Here is a 21,021-nt window from a genome sequence, read left to right on the forward strand (position 1 = left end):
GAATCCAGCAGCAGTGTTGGGAGAAGGGGAAATACAAAAGAAGACAGGACTCCTATTGTTGCAGTGTTTATAGCCTAGCATATTTCTCAGGGTCTATTATCTGAACAGTCTTCACATTATTTGCCCTAAAGAAAAGACAATATTATATCGATTTGAACATATAAGGAAGATATTTATAAGATGACTTTTGGGTATGTATTGTAGCATGGACCCTTGGGGCTCTTCAACCCTATAATGAAGCTCATTTCTCAGAATCATGTTCATAAATGCAGATAAGAGAAAATACAGGATGACAAAGGAATCCAATTAGATTAAAATATCATTATCTAAATTGAGATATAAAAATCTCAGACCTCAGTTTCAGAACCACTCCTCTAAAGGGTTAATTAATCCCAAACCACTTAAGCTATGACTTAATACCATATTCTAGAGGATGATCATTACATAGCTATGGGTGGACTTGATTCAATGTGTCCCGGCCATTTTTATTGGGCACATTTTGAAGTCAGGACGACTTAGAAAGGAATTCTGAGACTGTTAGAAGAGGCAAAGACCTTGGGTCAGTGAAGGCCTCTGGGAAATTAAGACTTCCCTCCATGCTAATGCACAAGATAGGGATGAATGCTTAGATTTCTTTAAAGCATTAGCATGACCCAGATGCCCATTTGGAATCTTGGTGAAAAGCAGGGGAAAATAGCATGACTTTGTGGGGAAGGATGTTGGGTGATGTGATGGATAAAACAGTGGTCCTAGAGTCAGGAGGGTTCAGATGTCACTGACTTGTTAGCCGGGTGACTCTGGTCAAGTCGTCTTACCCCGAGCACCTCCAAGACCTCCAGCCACCCACGCGATGTCACCTTTGGGTGAATGGCTCTGCCTTTTCTCCGCTGTGGCTGCTTTGCCAGAACCCTCAGGGCTCCTGTAGGCAGTAAGTCAGAGCTTTCTGAATCGGAAACCACCACAATTAAAGTTTGTAGAAAACCGGGCCCACAATGCTCGCCAATTTGTCCTAGTTTGATCAGATTGGAGGTCTCCAGCAGATCCTCACATGACTCGTCTGTCCTCTCCCCACCTGGACGGGGGGTATAGGAAGCGGCCGCTGGAGGGACTGAGGATGGATGGCCCACAAAAGAGGATACCTGGGGAGCAGGGCTGTCCAGAAAGGATTAGACTTCTCAGCCCCAGGATACAGAGGAATACTTCATTGAAATGCAAGGAGAATTTTCATAATGATCAGAGTTTGTGTTGTTTAGTCATTTTCACTCATATCTGACTCTTCATGACCCAATTGGGGTTTTCTTGGCAAAGACACTGGAGACAATGTTTGCCACTTTCTTCTCCAGCTCATTTTACAGATGAGGAAACTGAGGCAGACAAGAAAACTGACCTGCCCAGTGTCACCCAGCCAGAAAGTGTCTGAGGCTGGATTTGTACTCAGGGAGAGGAGTTTTCCTGACTACAGGCCCAGTGCTCTATCCACTGCACCTTTTGGCTGCCCCCTAATAATCAGAACCATGAACAAATGCAGTGGCTGACTTCACTAGAGCCCTGTGAGGGAAGGTTGCACTGGCCACTTGTCATGGATGCTCCAGAGGAGATTATTATTCAGAACTGAGAAATACTAAGTGGTCTCTAAAGGGCCTTCCTGCCCCGAGACCTGGGGAACAACCTCAGATCCTTCCTTCTCACTGGCCCTTTAAAACACACATGCACACACAATACACATCTCATTCATGTATACATACAGACACATATACAAACACACATCACAATACACAATCTTATTCATGTGTATACATACACTGTACACATGCACGCAGTATACATATGTATAGATATGTAATAGGGATGGTATGGAGGCTTTCTTGGGGGGGAACTAACTTCCCTTTTTATTGGGAACGCTTTAGATTGTGGGTTCTCCACCTTGAAGCAGGGACACCAATTAGGGGCTACTGTAAAGATCTAGGCCAGAGGAGTTCCTTTCCATTTCGGCATTTTTCTGCTCTCATGTGAAGGCTGCTTCCCTGTGCCCTTTCTCAAGCAGTGTAACTCCTGGGTCCTAAAGTTCCCATCAAGATGTGATGGATGCACCAAGAAGCTCCACACCCATTCATATCCACCCATCTATCTCCTTAACCTCTGTCTGCTTTCCTCCTTACTTGACAGTACTAGTATTGATCACAGTGGCATAGCACATGTTTCCCTACCAATTCCTTAGGCAGTGCCCAGTATTATGCTCTGTATAATGTCGGCTACCTGACTGACTGTTCAGCCACCTCATGAGATGTTTTTGGTTTCCACGGTCTGTCCTGTTGCCTTAGCAACTGTTGCTGCTTCTGGAAGAGGAGAGCCAAGGCAAGGACCTTTTGCTTCCCCTCATCTTGAAGGCTCCTGCATCAGCTTCTATGGGGCCCGGCAGAAGGCAGCCCCGTGCTCTCTCTTGTCTTGTTTTTGGAACATGGCCGCCATAAGTCTTGCTCACCCTCAGCCTGCCTGCTGCCCCGGAATTGGACATGGGGAAGAGAGAGATTTTGTTCATTCTCTTAGCCTTCTTGAATTGGAAAGAGTTTTCTAGCAGTCTCTTTTGACTAGGGATTCACTTGTTCTCATCCTTCTATATTAATGTATTGATTTTTAAGGCAGTAAGTTTACTTGCTAGTGCTCACTATTAGTGATGATATTAGGCCGGCCCTCTGTTAGCAAATGTCATCCTTGAAGGTGTCCCAGAAGTTAAATCCGGAGGCCTCTCATGGTGTGGCCGTGATCCTGGCTTCCTGAAGTATGGCAGGGCCTTGCAAGGTAGGATGATCTGGTGATGGGCTGGGGTTTTTGGTACTTTTTGGTACCAAGCACAATCTCATTAAGATTGGAGCAGCTCATTGCCAGGTAAACTACAGGGTAGAACGATGGTCCAGGTCCACTTACTAAGTTGGAGAAGGGTCGTGATGAAGACTAATGGAGGCAGGACCCACAGTTTGCAAACCTCACTTTCTTAAAATAAAGGTTAAACTTTCTATAACCTGGTTATAGGTTAAGTGTTGGAATAGATCAACAGTTTTTTCCTTGTCTTGTGATTTGTAGGGGAATCTTAACAATTTTGAGGTACTTTTAATTTTTCAGTACTCAACAGTTGATCTGGATCAGACCTTATTCCAGCCCTTCCCATCGGAGATTGTATTTCAGAACTATGATGCCTGTGAAGTCTTAGAAGTACCACTGATTCTTAGGAACAATGACAAAGTAAGTCCTCTCACTTAAGCACCTCAGTCTTTCCAACAGAGGTAATAAAAGTTGAAAACAAGTTCAATTATACTTGGAAGTATGAGAAATAAATGTTTTAATTGGTATTAAAGCAGGGGAATCTAGTGCCTTTAAACTTATAATTTAAAGCCTTAAATATTTAAGACTGCTTGGGTTGGTGTTATTTTTTTACAACTATAGAGAAATAATTAATAGAGTTTATATAAAAATGCAAATTGGAGAATCCTTATGTTTTGTTTAAAATTTCAAATTATATTCAATGGATCATAGACAAATAAAGTAAGACACTATTAAGTCGTGCAAAATATAATGTTTTTATGAAGAAAAACCATTTCTATTCTGTACTTTTTCTATATGAAATAAATTACTCATAGATTTCTTACATGAATCTCCCTCAATTTTAAATAGTCTTCAAACTTTGTTTCTAAGCAGGGAGCTCTAAATCTCATGTGTCTGTAAAGGTATTTATATATATATGTGTGTGTATATATATATATGTATAAATAATTTTGGCAAATTTGGCAAATTGATTGGCTCCCTTTGTAACCTTATGCATTTTACTGTACACATTTGAAAATAGGTTTCCAAGAAAAGGTCCATAGGTTTCATCTGACTTCCAAGGAGGCCTGGTTTATAGCTAGTCAAAGAAGGCTTCTCTGTACTGTGTGTGTTAGACATCCTGGGGTTAGTCTAGCCTTCACCTTCTCTTTGTTTCTCGGAAAAGTGCTTCCTTACCAAGCTTACTTTGTCTTCTTCAGAGTCAAATTAGACAGTATTTCAAAAGCAAATATTAAATGTCCCTGGGCTCTGCATGACACCTGGAAGAAACGCTACAAAGAATAGAACAAGGTCAGTGTGAAGAACAAGGAAGCGCGAAAAATGATGGAGTGAAAAAAAAAAGCATCCGAGAGATGCAAAAATTTAGGTGTTAAGGCAGATGGGAACATTTGTAAGATGCTAAGAGCACTGGGCGAGGAGAAAAGGAATTTATATATAAGGAGATGAGAGAACAAAATGAAGACTACATAAAAAGCCGGGAACGTCAAGAAGATTTGCAGACATTTCCGGTGCAATAATTCATGAAAGGAGTCAGTGAGGTCTCTCAGAGATCAATGGGGTAATTTAGTGGCAGAAAAGGTAGACTCGGCAGAAAAGAGTAGATTTAATTCTTGGCTGCAGTGTTAGCAAGGGAGGATAATGGGGCTAAAACTAAAAGAGCAACTTGGAGAGGAAAAAAATGCTTCAAGGAGCTCAGGGTCACATTTATAAGCGGTACTTACACCACAAAATTCAAGTAAAAATTCCAGTAAAAAGATCTCTTTTTGGTATGTGTTTGCCAGCTATTTCAGTTTCTGTTAAGTAAGCATATGACTTCATAATTATTTATACAGGCTTTACATTTAAGAACATATCTACATTTCTTTATTCATCATAAATATCTTCTATCTATTATCTACCTACCCATGCATCTAAATATATATATCCATCTACCTCTCTATCCATTTATCTATCTGCCTATTTTTCTATTATCTATCTCTCCATCCATCCATCCATCCATCTGTCTGCCTGTCCATTCATCCATCCATCCATCTCTCTCTTTCTTTCTCTATCTGTATGTCTGTCTGTCTTGTCTTTTTATCTTTCTATCCTGTCTGTCTATCTATCTATCCATCCATCCACTGTCTATCTCTCTATCTGTATGTCTGTCTGTCTTGTCTTTTTATCTTTCTATCCTGTCTGTCTATCTATCTATCCATCCATCCACTGTCTATCTATCTATCCATCCATCCATATATCTATCCATTCCTCTCTTATCTGTTTATCCTATCTATCTATCCATCTATCTTTCTATCCATCCATCTTTTATCCATATGTCTGTTTATTTATCCTGTCTATCTGTCTATCTATCTATCCATCTTTATCTCTCTTTCTATCCATCTATCCATCTGTCTTTTGTTTATCCATTCATCCATCTGTCTGTCTGTCTGCCTTTCACCTTGGGCTGATTTATACCCCTGCCTTGTGTATCCTAAGACATGGTGAAAAAGGGAACTAACACGTTTTAATTTGTTAAGTTTGTGGTTCTAAGTTCCAGAAATAGCTATCTGACCTTGAGCCAAACTGCCCTCCTTTGGTCCTTGGTTTCCTTCTCTGAAAAAAGGCAAAGATTGCTTTATATGATCTCTACAACCCAGTCCCCGCCCCTAAGCAGAATCATTCAAAGAACCAAAGGATGCAATAAAGTTTGGATCTGCCATATTCCCACTGGTGTCCCAGCAGCATCACCACACCAGCTCAGGGTCAGGTCTCCACTGGGAGGCAGAGCCAGAGTGTAAATGCACTTGTCATTCTATACGGGGTCTAGTAAAGAAACCACAAAATGCCTGAGGGACACTTTGGGAGCACTTCATGAACAGGACAAAAGTACTTTCTGTCCTGCTTAGGGGAAGGAGGGCCGGCTAAGACCAAAAGACCTCTCCTCCTCTCTACTCTCAGATGGCTCCTCTTCAGGGAGGGCCACCCCGACTCCAACCTCAGGAATAAGTGCTTGACAATTTTTAGATGATGCCTGCATTGTGACCATGTTTACTTGACCTCAATAAACCCTCCTTCCCAATGTGATAGAATTTCAGCACCATTAGTTTACAGCCTATAATCCAGAGTGATCGTTTGAGAGAGACTGCTTAGGCATTTTATCACTCACTTTAGTGGGTATGCTGTTGTTCACTTGTTTCAGTCTTGTTTCACTCTCCATGACCCCATTTGGGCTTTTCCCATGGATAATATTCCCTATTTAGCTGACTAGAATTGGGATTGCGATACAAGCCTACCCATTGTTCCCTGTATTCCTAAAATACTTCCACAGTCAAAGGTAATAACCAATGATGAGCATGATTTGGAGACCTGACCCTTTGGACTTACTATTTTTTCTGATGTCTGTCCCAAAAATTTGTGAATGGGTAACTTTTAGCCCTGACCAGAAGCCCACAAAATGAGGTTTTTAGAGATGGACCTGAACAACCTTGTTCATTATATGTCAGAGAGCCATTGGCTATTAGAGCTGGAAGAAATCTTAGAATTTATCTCGATCTCCCACGAGAAAAACAGATGCCTAGGGACATCATGTCAATTGTCTGAGGGTCACATAGCTGGTAAAGGATATGTCAAGCCAGGAAATTTACCAGGGAACTGATTGAGTCAAGACAAAGAGGGTCTCCCCATTCTCATACTCTTTCAAACCTCATTTTCTATTCATTTTCTCCTATTTTTCAGAGATGCTCCATGTGCTCATAATCATCTATATTTTCCTTGCAGATTCCAAGATTGGTGAAAATTGTTGAGGAAAGTTCCCCTTACTTCAAAGTCATCAGCCCCAATGATATTTGTAATAAAGTAGCCCCAGGGGTGCCATCTACATTCCGGATCCTCTTCACTCCAGAAGAGAACAAGGTAAGCTGTTCCAATCATTCAGGAAACTGGTGCTTTTGTGATTAGAAGATTCCCACCAGGAGAAGGAAAAGGGGAAAATAATAACATTTATAGAGTGCTTTAATATTTGCAAAATACTTGATGAATATTGTTACCTTTGGTCTTTATAGCAGTTGTATGACCTGGGTCTATTATTATCTTCATTTTATAAATAAGGATATTAGGTGACTTAGCTATACTCATACAGTCAATACATTTTTCAGACAGGATTTGATTTCAGTTATTCCTGACTCCAACTGCAGCATGTTATCCCCTGAGCCGTCTAACTCCCTTTAAAGTAGAAACCAATGTGAATTAAAATAGGGATTGAAGGAGTCCTACCAAACTCCTTTTATGACACAGACATGGTACTGATACCTAAACCAGGTAGGTTGAACACAGAGAAAGAAAATTATAGCCCAATCTCCCCAATGAATATTGATGCTAAAATCTTAAATAAAATATTAGCAAAAAGGTTACAGAAAATCATCCCCAGGATAATACACTATGACCAAGTAGGATTTATACCAGGAATGCAGGGTTGGTTCAATATTAGGAAAACTATAAGTATAATTGTCTATATCAATAACCAAACAAACAAAAACCATATGATCATCTCAATAGATGCAGAAAAAGCATTTGATAAAATCCAACATCTATTCCTAATAAAAACACTTGAGAGCACAGGAATAAATGGACTTTTCCTTAAAATAGTCAGGAGCATGTATTTAAAACCGTCAGTAAGCATCATATGCAATGGGGAAAAACTGGAACCTTTCCCAGTAAGATCTGGAGTGAAGCAAGGTTGCCCACTATCACCATTATTATTCAATATCGTATTAGAAACACTAGCTTCTGCAATAAGAGTCAAGAAAGAGATTAAAGGAATTTGAGTAGGCAATGAGGAACCCAAACTATCACTCTTTGCAGATGATATGATGGTATACCTAGAGAACCCCAGAGATTCTACTAAAAAGCTATTAGAAATAATACATAATTTTAGCAAAATAGCAGGATACAAAATAAATCCCCATAAATCCTCAGCATTTTTATACATCACCAACAAAATCCAACAGCAAGATACAAAGAGAAATTCCATTCAAAATAACTGTCGATAGTATAAAATATTTGGGAATCTATCTACCAAAGGAAAGTCAGGAATTATATGAGCAAAATTACAAAAAAACTTTCCACACAAATAAAGTCAGACTTAAATAATTGGAAAAATATTAAGTGCTATTGGATAGGCTGAGTGAATATAATAAAGATGGCAATACTCTCTAAACTAAGGTATTTAGTGTTATACTAATCAGACTTCTAACAAAATATTTTAATGATCTAGAAAAAATAATAACAAAATTCATATGGAACAATAAAAAGTCGAGAATCTCAAGGGAATTAACGAAAAAAAAAATCAAATGAAGATGGCCTAGCTGTACCTGCTCTAAAATTATATTATAAAGCAGCAGTCACCAAAACCATTTGGTATTGGCTAAGAAATAGATTAGTTGATCAGTGGAAAAGGTTAGGTTCACACGACAGAATAGTCAACTATAGCAATCTAGTGTTTGACAAACCCAAAGATCCTAACTTTTGGGAAAAGAATTCATTATTTGATAAAAACTGCTGGGATAACTGGAAATTAGTATGGCAGAAATTAGGCATGGACCCACACTTAACACCATATACCAAGATAAGATCAAAATGGGTCCATGACCTAGGCATAAAGAACGAGATTATAAATAAATTAGAGGAACATAGGATAGTTTATCTCTCAGACTTGTGGAGGAGAAAGAAATTTGTGACCAAAGATGAACTAGAGACTATTACCAATCACAAAATAGAAAATTTTGATTACATCAAATTAAAAAGCCTTTGTACAAACAAAACTAATGCAAACAAGATTAGAAGGGAAGCAACAAACTGGGGAAACATCTTCACAGTTAAAGGTTCTGCTAAAGGCCTCATTTCTAAAATATATAGAGAACTGACTCAAATTTATAAGAAATCAAGCCATTCTCCAATTGATAAATGGTCAAAGGATATGAACAGACAGTTTTCAGATGATGAAATTGAAACTATTACCACTCATATGAAAGAGTGTTCCAAATCATTATTGATCAGAGAAATGCAAATTAAGACAACTCTGAGATACCACTACACACCTGTCAGATTGGCTAAGATGACAGGAAAAAATAATGATGAATGTTGGAGGGGATGCGGGAAAACTGGGACACTGATGCATTGGTGGTGGAGTTGTGAACGAATCCAACCATTCTGGAGAGCAATCTGGAATTATGCCCAAAAAGTTATCAAATTGTGCATACCCTTTGATCCATCAGTTTTTCTATTGGGCTTATATCCCAAAGAAATACTAAAGAAGGGAAAGGGACCTGTATGTGCCAAAATGTTTGTGGCAGCCCTGTTTGTAGTGGCTAGAAACTGGAAATTGAATGGATGCCCATCAATTGGAGAATGGCTGGGTAAATTGTGGTATATGAATGTTATGGAATATTATTGTTCTGTAAGAAATGACCAGCAGGATGAATACAGAGAGGCTTGCAGAGACTTACATGAACTGATGCTAAGTGAAATGAGCAGAACCAGGAGATCATTATACACTTCAACAACGATATTGTATGAGGATGTATTCTGATGGAAGTGGATTTCTTTGACAAAGAGACCTAACTCAGTTTCAACTGATAAATGATGGACAGAAGCAGCTACACCCAAAGAAAGAACACTGGGAAATGAATGTGAACTATTTGCATTTTTGTATTTCTTCCTGGGTTATTTTTACTTTCTGAATCCAATTGTCCCTGTGCAACAAGAGAACTGTTCAGTTCTGCAAACATATATTGTATCTAAGATATACTGCAACATATCTAACATATATAGGACTGCTTGCCATCTAGGGGAGGGGGTGGAGGGAAGAAGGGGAAAAATCGGAACAGAAGCGAGTGCAAGGGATAATGTTGTAAAAAATTACCCTGGCATGGATTCTGTCAATATAAAGTTATTATAAAAATAATATATATATATATATATATATATATATATATATATATATATATATATATAATAGATGTTGCAAAAAAAAAGAAAAGAAACCAATGTGAGTTTTTAAAGACTATTTTTTTAATTAGGAAATTTATTTATTCATTAAATTTTTATTTTCAAATTACAGTTTTCAACATTCACCTTGCAAAACCTTGTGTTCCAATTTTTTCTCCCCCCCTTCCCCTCACCTTCTACCCTAGACAGCAAGTAATCCAATATGTGTTAAACATGTGCAATTTCTCTCTGTATATTTTCACAATTATCATGCTGCACAAGAAAAATCAGATCAAAAAAGGAAAAAAAAACGAAAAAGAAAACAAAAATCAAGCAAGCAAACAACCACAAAAAAAGACGAAAATATTATGTTACAATCCACATTGAGTACTCATAGTCCTCTCTCTGGGTGCAGATAACTCTCTCCATCACAGGCCTATTGGAATTGGCTTGAATCACTTCACTGTTGAAAAGAGCTATATCCATCACAGCTGATCATCACATAATCTTGTTGTTGCTTTGTAAAATTATCTGCTGGTTCTGCTTATTTCACTTAGCATCAATTCATGTAAGTCTCTCCTGGTCTCTTTGAAATCATCCCATTGATCGTTTCTTACAGAACAATAATATTCCATAACATTCATAAACATAACTTATTCAGCCATTCTCCAACTGATGGGCATCCACTCAGCTTCCAGTTTCTAGCCACTACAAAAAGGGCTGCTACAAACATTTTTGCACATATGGGTCCATTTCCCTCCTTTAAGATCTCTTTAGGATGTAAGTCCAGTAGAGACACTGCTGGATCAAAGGGCATGCACAGTTTGATAATCATTTGGGGATAATTCTTTATTACTCTCCAGAATGGTTAGAACAGTTCACAATTCCACCAACAATGTCCCAGTTTTCCCACATCCTCTCCAACATTTATCATTATCTTTTCTTGTCATCTTAGCCAATCTGAGAGTGAGTTGTCTTAATTTCCATTTCTCTGATCAGTCGTGATTTAGAGATTTTTTTTTCTTGTGTCTAGAAATGGCTTCAGTTTTTTCTTATGGCTAGAAATGGCTCATATAGAAAAATATATACTTAAAAGACAAAAAAAGAAATAATAGAGGGAAAAAATGGGATTTTTTATAAGCATCCTGCTAGGAGAACTGACATCTGTGTCCAGGCTCTAGAAAGAGTAAGGTCACTGGAGGCTGCATGTTGGATGCCAGAGAGCACAGAGCATTAGACCCAGTAGGAAGACCACAATTTAATGTCTGTTGATATCCTTTGATCATTTATCAATTGGAGATGAATTGTATTCTTATAAATTTGAATCAATTCTCTATATCTTTTAGAAAGAAGGCCTTATTAGCATCCTTGGATGTTAAAAAAAATTCCCCAGTTTTCTGCTTCCCTTTTAATCTTGTCTGCATTGGTTTTGTTTGTAAAAAAACTTTTTAACTTAATAAAATAAAAATTATCCATTTTTACATTTCATAATGTACTCTAATTCTTCCTTGGCCACAAATTCCATTCTTTTTCACAGATCTGAGAAGTAGACTATCCTTTGTTCTTCAATTTGTTTATAGTATCACTCTTTTATGTCTTAAATCATGAACCCATTTCACTCTTATTTTGGTTTAGGGTGATAGCTATTGGTCAATGCCTAGTTTTTGCCATACAATTTTCTAGTTTTTCTAGAAAAATTTTTAAGTAGTCTGTCCTTATCCCAGAAGCTGGGGGCTTACAGTTTAATCAAACAGTAGATGACTATAGTCATTGATTATTGTGCCTTGTGAACCTAATCTATTCCACTGATTGACTACTCTATTTCTTAGCCAGTACCAAATGATTTTCATGATCACTGTGTTAAAGACTATTTTCTAAGGAAAAAAGCTTTGAAAACACAATGTATGTGTATGTGTTTCTCCATACCTTAGAAAATTTTCATCTAATTTTTTATTGTAAAAGTGTACTTAAATATAGAGAAAACTAGGTGAGTCTATACACCTGGAAATAACAAAATCAGAGGGGGAGAAATATTACCTTTTTAACTTAAATATTGTTTTAATAAAAATTAAATAGTTTTTATTGGAACTTTTAACTTATCCTCTTCTGAAATCAGTATTTTCAAGGTATTCTAAATTTTAAATGGGTTATGTTTCTATTTGAGCATCATTTTATAGGCAAATGTAGCCATTTATTTTGGGAAGACTAATTTGATTCGTGTTATATAAAATCCTAGTTTAGAAAGAAAGTGAATATGATCTCTATATTCTAGATCAGGAGTGGGGAATATCCAGCCCACAGGCCATAGAAGGCCTGCAGAATCATTTGCTAAGGCAACCACAGGTAATGATAAACTGAAAGCTAGATACAACAACCTGCCACTCCTTGAGTTGATAAATTGATAATTTTGCATGATGCATGAATGATGTTATAAATATCCAAATGGCCCTTGGCAAGAAAAAAAAGGTTCTAGACCAAGGAAGATAATGACTTTCACCCTAATATAGTGGAGAGAAGTCTGCAGTAGGAGATAGAACACCATATTCTAGGTTTGGCTTCATGAGCTCTAAGACTTTGGGCAAAAATCTCTTTACCTTCCATGAATTTAGTTGCTTCAGCTTCAACATGTTTAACTTAAAGGCAGTGAGACAGACTAGAGAATCCTTTGGAATCCTTTCCAGTGTCAGGATCTATGATTCTTTAAAATGCCGTGTCCCAGGCAGTACTGCCACCAATACTGCCTTTGAACTCTTAAGTCTCTTTACATGGCCTTCTCTTATGTGAACAGATCTCAGGGAGAACAGAAGAAACTATTTCTTCCCTAACGGGTAGGGATGGATATAGGTCCTCAGACTACCCTCGGGAAAAACTGTTCAGAACAACTTAACCAAACGATCCCTTTTGTCTTTGGAATTTATGACCTAAACATTGATTCAAATTCAAAATACAGGGACAGACAATTGTATAATATGAAAAGAGATAATGCAAAGGTAAAAATGTAATAAATCAATAAGAACCTCTCCAGATAGATTTTTAAAAATACTAAACATATATTTTGCTTTCTGGACCATCATATTCCAAACTCTCTGCTCCTTTGTGGTAGTTATTGTTAAATCTTTTGTGATCTTGTGGCTCCTTGGTACTTGCAATTTTTCTGGAAAAAAATGCTAGAATTATTTTTTTCCCCTTTGATTGGAAGCTTTAGATTTTGGCTGTAATGTTCTTGGGAGTTCTAATTTTGGGTTTTCTTCTAGTTGGTGACCAGAGAGTTCTATCTTTATTTTGTCCTTTGGTTCTAAAAGATCTAGAAAGTTTTATTTTATGATTTCTTGAAATAGGATGTCTGAACTTTTAAAAAAGTTGGTTATGACTTTCAGACAATCAGAACGCTTTTAGAAAAGGTTTTTATTAATGTAATTTAAATTTTTTCTTAGTATAGTATTTCTCCTCCCACTTAGGCAGCCATCTCATATAGAAAAATATATACTTAAAAGACAAAAAAAATAGAGGGAAAAATGGGATTTTTTACAAGCATTCTGCTAGGAGAACTGACATCTGTGTCCACGGTCTAGAAAGAGTAAGATCACTGGAGGCTGCATGTTGGATGCCATAGAGCACAGAGCATTGGATCCAGTAGGAAGACCACAATTCAAATTCAGATGCTTACTAGCCATAAAACTCTGAGATGCTTTACCTGTTTGCCTCAGTTTCTCCAATAATAAAAATAAGGATATTATGGCACCTACCCCTCAGGGATGTTGTCAGGATCAAGTGAAATAATATTTGCAAAGTGCTGTTATTATTACCTGGCACACAGCAGGTGTTTAATGAATGCTTTTCCATCTGCCTTCCCTTTTTTGGTTTAGGTGCAAGGGGAATAACTTGGTCTAAGAGTAAAGAATCATAGGTTTAGAGTTAAAGATATGGCTTGAGAATTGGAAAGAAAAGGAGATGGATAATGGACATTTCCCCAGCTCGCTCTCTCTCCAACACTTTAAGGATATAGAAAGAGTATACATTGACCTTTGTTCAAAGTCTCTTGTTCTGGAAAGCAAGCAGGAAAGGAGCATATCTATTATTATTATTTTTTTTTGTAAAGCACTTGACACATTTGTATGTGCTTATAAAATTATTAACTATAGTGCTAACAATACCATCTCTCCCCCAGTATTCCTTGACATTTTGGAGTCAAGTATTTATTTCCTTAATTGCAAATTGGATGTATCAATATCAAGATAGATGAATATAGCTACATAATTATAAAGTATATACAAAGTATATTTTAAATAGTTATTCTTTTCTATAAGGCACTGTATATAAGACCTGTCTATGAAATGAAAGGTACGCGGGATGCTGTTAGTCAAAATTATTTACTGCATGTTCCTAAAGAAAAGCAATTGTGAATTTTGTAGCTTGTAAGTCAGACTGCTGATTTGAAGCAATGGGATCTTCTTTTATTATCTCTTGTGATGGAGAAAACATGCCTTCTGTTGGATAAACATATTTCCATCATGCAGGATTAAGAACCCTCTAGAGGATTTTTTTGCTGCATAATTACATAGCAAATAAATAGCTGAAATGCATCTTGGTTATATTGGCATTGACTTCATGAATATGAAAAGTTAATTTTTCCACAGGGGCCCATTTCCAATGAGTAAGTCTAGCTGTTGCTTTGTTTACATGGTCCTGTTTTACAGTTCTTTGTGGAACTATGGACATTTTTATTCTATCATGCAATTCTATGTGCCCATATAGTACATTTCTACTGGGAAACTTTTGATTTTAAAATAAACTAATTGAAAATTTCATGTATTATTAATCCTTTCAGGTTTTTAAAAGGTACTGAAGGCTGTAAAGTTCCATTTCTAAGATATGAATAGGCACGGGGAGAGGTGCCAGGGGAAATTTAACAGGTTTTCCTAGTTTGGGGCAAATTTTAAAACCTCAGCCTCCTGGGGACACTGGTATTTGGTATGAAAATGAATATCTTAGTCTTGGGAGTCCACATTTGTAATTTGCAGGACACTTGCCTCTTCAACAAGGATAGACTTATGTTCTCTTTTTCTTTCTTTTCATGTTGACACCTTCAATCCCCAACTCCTGTCTTGTTAATAATAAAGGTTCACCTCAACAAACATCTATTAAGAGCCTTCTTTAAGACACTCTGTTAGATGCTGGGAATACAAAGACAAAAATGGACTATGATAACAATGAAAATAAAAGCAAGAAGAATAATGTTGCATTTATACACAAAGAGGATACTATTGACTGACTGTCAGAAAAACAAATGAACTTTGAGTTATTTTTTCCAGTGGTGATGATGAATCATAGTGTAGCAGGGGTGCTCTGACCCACTATCCCAGAGATAAGCCCATTCTACCTGCCCCTCGGGGTTTGAGGATTGAATTTTCTTTCCCCACATTCTGTTGGCTCAATACCCCCAGCATCTGTTCCCTCCCTCCCGAGATGCTAGTGACTGACAGTCCAGTTCTATTTAATGAATAGCATCGATTAGCTTTTACAAGGGAATATTTATTTCAGCTGTACTCTTGTGATGGAGAAAACATGTAAACACTTTTCTCTCGTGTGTGTGTGTGTGTGTGTGTGTGTGTAAGGCTACCTTCATAGCACAGCTTACCCATTCTCAGTCCATTTTATATACAAGTAAACTAAGACCCAGAGAAGTCAAATGATTTGCCCAAATCCCATAGGATTCCAATTCACAGCCCTCTTTAAATTGCTCCACTGGCGGGGGAGGGACTGATTGAGTTGTAGAGATGCATGCATTCACATTTTCTTGTCCAGTCCCTCTTGTAACCAACTATACATTTGTGAAAAGGCTGACTAAAGCTGAGGGTACAATTTTTAGCTGTATCCCAGAGGATAGCAGAGAAATGTTGTTTGATCCACATTTATCTTAGGAAAAATAAAAATAAAACATTTTCAGAAGGGGTTTCTTTCTCTCTAAATGCCCCAACTAGTGGAAATCTATATTTTTCCTTTATCCCCTGCTGATCTTTGCTCACCCCCATCTTCGTTTACCCACCCCACATCTGGAGAAGGAGATATGTAAATTGCAGCGTGCCACAACTTAATAAGCCAGTCCCCTTTCAATTGGATTTTCTACACCCACATTATATTAGGATGTCCAAAATGATAATACAATTTACAATTTTTTTCTGTCATCTACTAATTCAGCTTCATGGGGATTTAAATTGTCCATGATGTTAAATACTCAGATAACAGGTGCAATACATTCACATTGCTTTTTCTTGTCTCTTATTTCAAAGATTAGATTGAAGATTATGTGTAATGTTATTAATTTGATAATCCTTGTGCAAGTATAGTGCACTATAGAAATGTGATAGTTAATGTTCAAACCAAACAGCACAAATCAGCTACCTTTTTTTTAAAGTTCAAAGTTGGATGCTCTTTAAATTTGTATTTTTCCAGTGAATTATTAAGGAAAAAATGTTTTGCTTTCATAGTAAATTAACTTTCTCCAAGTTATAAAAACATATTACAGTAGGACTGAGTCTAGGAATTAGGACTCCTATTGAAGCTTCTTTCTTTTTCTTAAGAAAATTTATTTTATTTTGACACAAGAGATTTCCTGGCAATGAACCACCCAAGTCCAATTCCCTGAAGACAATTAAAGCTTTTATATCCTTTTCTTGAACAACCACTAGACAAATCAGGCTTAATTTGGGCACTTGTAGAACTGTGAAATGTCAGACTTGAAGGGAGCTCAAAAATCATGTATTCTAACCCCATCTTTAATCCCCCTTTGTCTGCTTTCTTCCCAACCACTTCCATGTTCAGATCTCCCCTTTCTTAAACCTTCTTGATTGGACTTAGTCATAAGGTCAAGGTAGTAAATTTCCTCCTTTTTCTTGCTAAACTTTTAGCCTGGTCCATATTGGCCACCCTGCTACCTGCTCAGGCACATAGACTCCTAAATCCTTTGCATTCTGGCTTCTGGCCCATTCACTCCATTGAAATGGGTGTCTCAAAGATTACCAGCCATCTCTTTATGTTAAACATGGTAGAAATATATGTTAAATCCAATATATGCATACATATTTATATAATTACTTGCTGCACAAGAAAAATCAAATCAAACCAGAAAAAAAGAGAAGCAAAATAAAATTCAAGCAAACAACAACAAAAAGGGTGAAATTGCTATGTTGTGATCCACATTCAGTTCCCATAATCCTCTCTCTGGGTATAGATGGCTCTCTTTATCACAAGATCATTGGAACTGTTCTGAATCATCTCATTGAAGACAGCCATGTCCATCAGAATTGATCATCATATAATCTTGTTGCCGTGTACAATGATCTCCTGGTTCTGCTCATTTCACTTAGCATCAGCTCATGTAAATCTCTCCAGAACTCTCTGAAATCATCCTCTAAATTGCTAAATCTGAGAGTCTTCTCTTAGACCTTTCCATTCTGTGTCTTTAGATTTTTTTGTTCACCCCATCATCTGAGAGACTTGGTTTCCATGACATTATTCTCTCCTACATACTTCTACATACATAATAACAAAAGGTTTTTAACCTTTTGTGTGTCTCTACCCACCATAGTAATTTGATGGTCTGAACTCCTTCTTAGAATCATGTTTTTAAATAATTTAATTTAAATTTAATAATTATTAATAATTTAAATACATAATTTAACTAAATAACTTAGAAGTTAGAGAAATGTAACTTCCCCCCCCTCCTAGCATATCACCTTCCCTACCCCTTTGAAATTGTCTAAGCCTTGTTGTCCCCTTCAGGCTCTATCCTGAACTTTCTTTTCTTCTCTCCTCTCTCTTTATGGTCATGCTGACTATCATTAAATCAATTTTGTCCTTTACGCATGGGAATCCCCACACAACAGAGCCAGCCTTCCTAATTCTGAATTCCAGTCACCAGTCCAATATTGTGTCTCTTGGGCATGCTTCAGGGTTGCTGTCTTTTTCTTCTATATTTCATTTAGCCGTTCTTGACATCTCTTCATCTCCTTTTCAGCTCATAGTCTCTCTACCTTTCCCTTTCCTCATAGTCCTGGTTCATTTTCCTCCCTCCATAGTATTAAGCTTATAGTTAAATGGTTCACCTATATATCATCTTCTGCCCTTGGATCTCTTGTCGCTGTTCTCCACATTGTGCTCCTGCTGCTAATGCCTTGGCAGAAACAGACCCTGGACTCTCCTCCCAACCCACTGTTCCTCCTGGAGTGCAGCTGACTGTGCTGGAGAAAGTCTCCCATTGGGCTGCCCTCATGGTAGGTACCCAGCACAACTGGGTTCCCTGTGCCTGGCCGCCATGTTATTCTTCCGTGATTGACAGTATCATTCTCCACATAGAGAATGTTTCAGACTCGCTCTTTTTTCCCCCAACCATCCCACAGCCTCCTTTCCCTTCCTTCTCAAAGAAAGCCTTTCCTTCTGTCTCCTAATTAAGGTCACCTAAAACTAGCTTCCTTTTCTCCTCTACTTTGTACCTCAAAACTCCTTCACACCACAATATCCTGTTATCTCTTTCACTCTTGTTTAATCTCTGAGCAAAGTGAAGTTGTTCTTGCCAACCCCATTCCTTCTTAATCCCTCCATAAGCTTGCATCTTTTGTCACTCCCTATCTCTCATTTTCAATCTCTCCTAATTGAGGGATTGAGAATCTCTCCTTTCTTGTGGCTTAAAAACACATGTGGATCTCCCTTATCCTGAAAACACCCCCCAACACAAGAAACCCCAAGCCTCTCTCTTAGACCCTTGCAGCCTCTTTGGGCCGGTACCCCTGTAATCACTTTCCTTTCATAGACATGGGGCCATTGCACCATTCTTAGCTATTTCTTTTTACAAAGGTTCCTTGGAATCTGGCTCCTGGTTCCACCAACCAGCTGAAATTATTCACTCCCGTGTCCCTTTCTCTTTCCTCATTCATTCTGACTTCCCTAGAGCATTTCACGCCACCAACTGAGCTCTCCTTCTCCTTTGGATCCTGTAGTTGCATTTTCCTGGCTCTTCTTTCCCTAATGAATCTCAGCATTTACCTTATCTTTCCTTACATGACAGTGCTCTCTGTCGCTTACCATGGGGGTTCTTAACCTTTCTTGTGTCCCAGACCTCGCTGGCAGTCTGACAAAGTCTGTGACCTCCTCCTTAGAATAAGGCTTTTAAATAATTGGAGAAAATGCTACGTTTCAGTTAGAGGTTAGTGAGTCTTGTGAATAACATCAGTTCCCATGGGTTAGATTATCCTTTTTATTTGAGTAATAACTAGATCTATATGTCCCACTCTAATCTCTTTCCTGAACCATCTGCTAAGCATTTCCAACCTAAAGGTTCCATTTGCATCTGAAATTCAACTTGTCCATAGTGGAACTCAACTAAAATGGCACTTTTAACAATTACCAACTATTTCTTACTAGCTGAATCTGATGCCCCCTTGTCTGCCCTTATCCTATTTGCCCTCTCCAAGGCATGTGTTCAAATTGGTATCATTCAAATATGGCAATGGATTCTAGCCCAATGGAAAAGTGTGATTTGAATTCATAACATAGCCACCTCAAGGGACTTATTATTCTCATTAAAAAGGACCTAGTCATAGTAACCATTTTCTCCTCCTGAGCATTCTGACCCGACTTATTCCCTCCTGATTTTCTTCCTACCTACTTGATCATATCTCCTCAGTCTTCTTTGTCATCTCATGTTCTGTTCACTTATGAGAAATCTCCAAGGTTTTGTGGAGTGACCCTTTTTCTTTCTCTATGTTAGACCCTCTCTCAAAGATGTCATCAGCTTTTAGGGTTCAATAATCCTCTCTTTGTAGCTGACTTCTGGATCTGGATTTTCAGTCGTAATCTCTCTCCTGAGTTCCCCACCTGAAATACCAGTTGAATATCCAGTAGGCATTCTAAATTCAACACATTCAAAACTGAATTTATCATATTCTCTGTAAAAGCAATCCCCTCTGAATCTCCCTGTTTCTGTAGAGAATCCCACTCTTCTAGACAGGTACTGAAATCTGTAACTGAGAAGTCTTGCTCAAACTTTTTCTTTCTCTCATTCCTCACTTCCAACTAGTTGTCAAGTTTTGTTGACTCCACCTTCATAGCATCTGTCATGTATGTATGTATATATGTATATGCATATATTTCTGTATATTTATACAGATATATACCCAGAACTCTGGTTTAGACCCTCATCACCTTCCAGAATCTTGTATATATGCTTTCCCTTTTTCACTCATATTGCTCCCACATGTTTGGAGACCCTCATCACCTCACATCTGCATGAGTGATTGTCCTTTTGGTTAGCCTCCTTGCCTTGTCTCCCCACCTTTTAAAAAACTTTACTCAGTTGCCAAAGTGAGTTTCCTCAAAGCCCATGTTTCCTGTTATCTCCAGGATCACAAAGAAAAAGCTCTGCTGTTTAAAGCCTTTCCCAACTGGACCCCTTCCTATTTTTCCTTCTTTATTCCCTTCCACAATCCAGTGTCACTAGACTGGATTAGCCATAGCCTTTTCCCTCCCAAACCTATAATAATCTAGGTAAGTCACTTTATTTCTTAATATTCCAGGCAAGAGAAGTGACACTATGAGAGGCTAACCTGCACTGGTAGAGGGAGATTCCTCACCTGGGAGTTTCCTTCACCAATTAAATCACAGATTCATGTGTAGTATATCCTGAGTGAAATAAGTAAGTCTCAATTAGTCCTAGGATCTGGAAGGAACTTTGGAGACCCTCGAGTCTGCTTCCCACTCCATTTTTTTGCAGATTAAGAAAATGGGCACAAAGAAATTGAGGGGCCTGTCTGGGACCACACAGTTAGTAAGTGTCAGAAGCAAGTCCAATGCTCTATCCCGAGCCACCAGCAGGACCATTTGTTATGGCAGCATGTTAGTGAGGCAGGAGAGGTGAAAGGATCTGTCTGGATTGCCCTTACCTTTGCTAGCCGCAGACTATTACGTTATCTGTAACAGGTTAGGTGCCTAGTCCCACTTGCACTTTTAAAGGATAGCATTTGATCGTGTTTTTCTTGCCTTTCTTTATATACTGAACTGGGATCAAACCTGTGATTCTGCTGCATGGCTCAGGTTGACTGAATTTTCACAACTACTCTCTGCTAGTGTTGGCTTTGCACTTGATAAAAACCCTGTGGACGCTGAGATGAGACCAAAATTATACTGAAAGCACTGTTATATAAGACAAGACTGTCAAATGCAGTAATGTTATCATTCATGTTA

General features: G+C 38.0%; 1 protein-coding gene across 2 annotated transcripts in view; it reads left to right on the plus strand.

Annotated features, from left to right (window-relative positions):
* LOC127547655 (hydrocephalus-inducing protein homolog) overlaps positions 1 to 21,021 on the plus strand; it is a 78,817-nt gene that overhangs the window by 53,757 nt on the left and 4,039 nt on the right. The window contains exons 4-5 of one of the 2 annotated variants that reach the window (XM_051974607.1): positions 3,121 to 3,240; positions 6,577 to 6,711. In XM_051974607.1, coding sequence (XP_051830567.1) covers positions 3,121 to 3,240; positions 6,577 to 6,711 — 255 coding nt within the window. The remainder of the gene's footprint in view (positions 1 to 3,120; positions 3,241 to 6,576; positions 6,712 to 21,021) is intronic. The other variant, XM_051974608.1, reaches the window with a different exon arrangement.

This window comes from Antechinus flavipes, chromosome 2, assembly GCF_016432865.1.
Source record: "Antechinus flavipes isolate AdamAnt ecotype Samford, QLD, Australia chromosome 2, AdamAnt_v2, whole genome shotgun sequence".
NCBI classification, from domain to species: Eukaryota; Metazoa; Chordata; class Mammalia; order Dasyuromorphia; family Dasyuridae; genus Antechinus; species Antechinus flavipes.